General features: G+C 57.5%; 1 protein-coding gene across 1 annotated transcript in view; it reads left to right on the top strand.

The window, feature by feature from the left end:
- LOC108802636 (ephrin type-B receptor 2) overlaps positions 1-465 on the top strand; it is a 5,655-nt gene extending 5,190 nt beyond the window's left edge. Inside the window, exons 6-7 of the mRNA XM_018574492.1 lie at positions 71-226; positions 317-465. Coding sequence (XP_018429994.1) covers positions 71-226; positions 317-425 — 265 coding nt within the window. The 3' untranslated portion in view covers positions 426-465. The remainder of the gene's footprint in view (positions 1-70; positions 227-316) is intronic.
- The last annotated feature ends 6 nt before the right edge of the window (positions 466-471 follow it).

Here is a 471-nt window from a genome sequence, read left to right as displayed (position 1 = left end):
GGGGGGAGTGCGTAGTAGAAGCACATTACCGATAATGATTGGGATCGATCCCCCTTGTTGTCTCCTGCAGGATAAACCTCCCGCTCCTAGACCGCACCGTCCCCGACTACACCAGCTTCAGCACGGTGGACGAGTGGCTGGACGCCATCAAGATGGGCCAATACAAGGAGAGCTTTGCCAGCGCCGCATTCACGGCCTTCGATGTCGTCTCACAGATGACTATGGAGTGAGTACGGGAAGCGGGAGGATCGGGATGACGGCTCCGGGGCAGAAACGTGTCCCCTCCCCCGTAACACTTTGCTTCTCTGCGTTTTAGGGACATTCTCCGGGTCGGGGTCACGTTGGCCGGCCACCAGAAGAAAATCCTCAACAGTATTCAGGTGATGCGGGCGCAGATGAACCAGATCCAGTCGGTGGAAGTTTGATGGCCGGAAGACTTCCTCCTCCTGACTCTTCCTGACGTACCTCCCC

This window comes from Nanorana parkeri, unplaced genomic scaffold, assembly GCF_000935625.1.
Source record: "Nanorana parkeri isolate BGI_ZX_2015 unplaced genomic scaffold, ASM93562v1 scaffold2998, whole genome shotgun sequence".
Classification (NCBI taxonomy): domain Eukaryota; kingdom Metazoa; phylum Chordata; class Amphibia; order Anura; family Dicroglossidae; genus Nanorana; species Nanorana parkeri.
The sequence above is the reverse complement of the archived record's forward strand: the minus strand, read 5'-3'. Positions and strand labels throughout refer to the sequence as shown.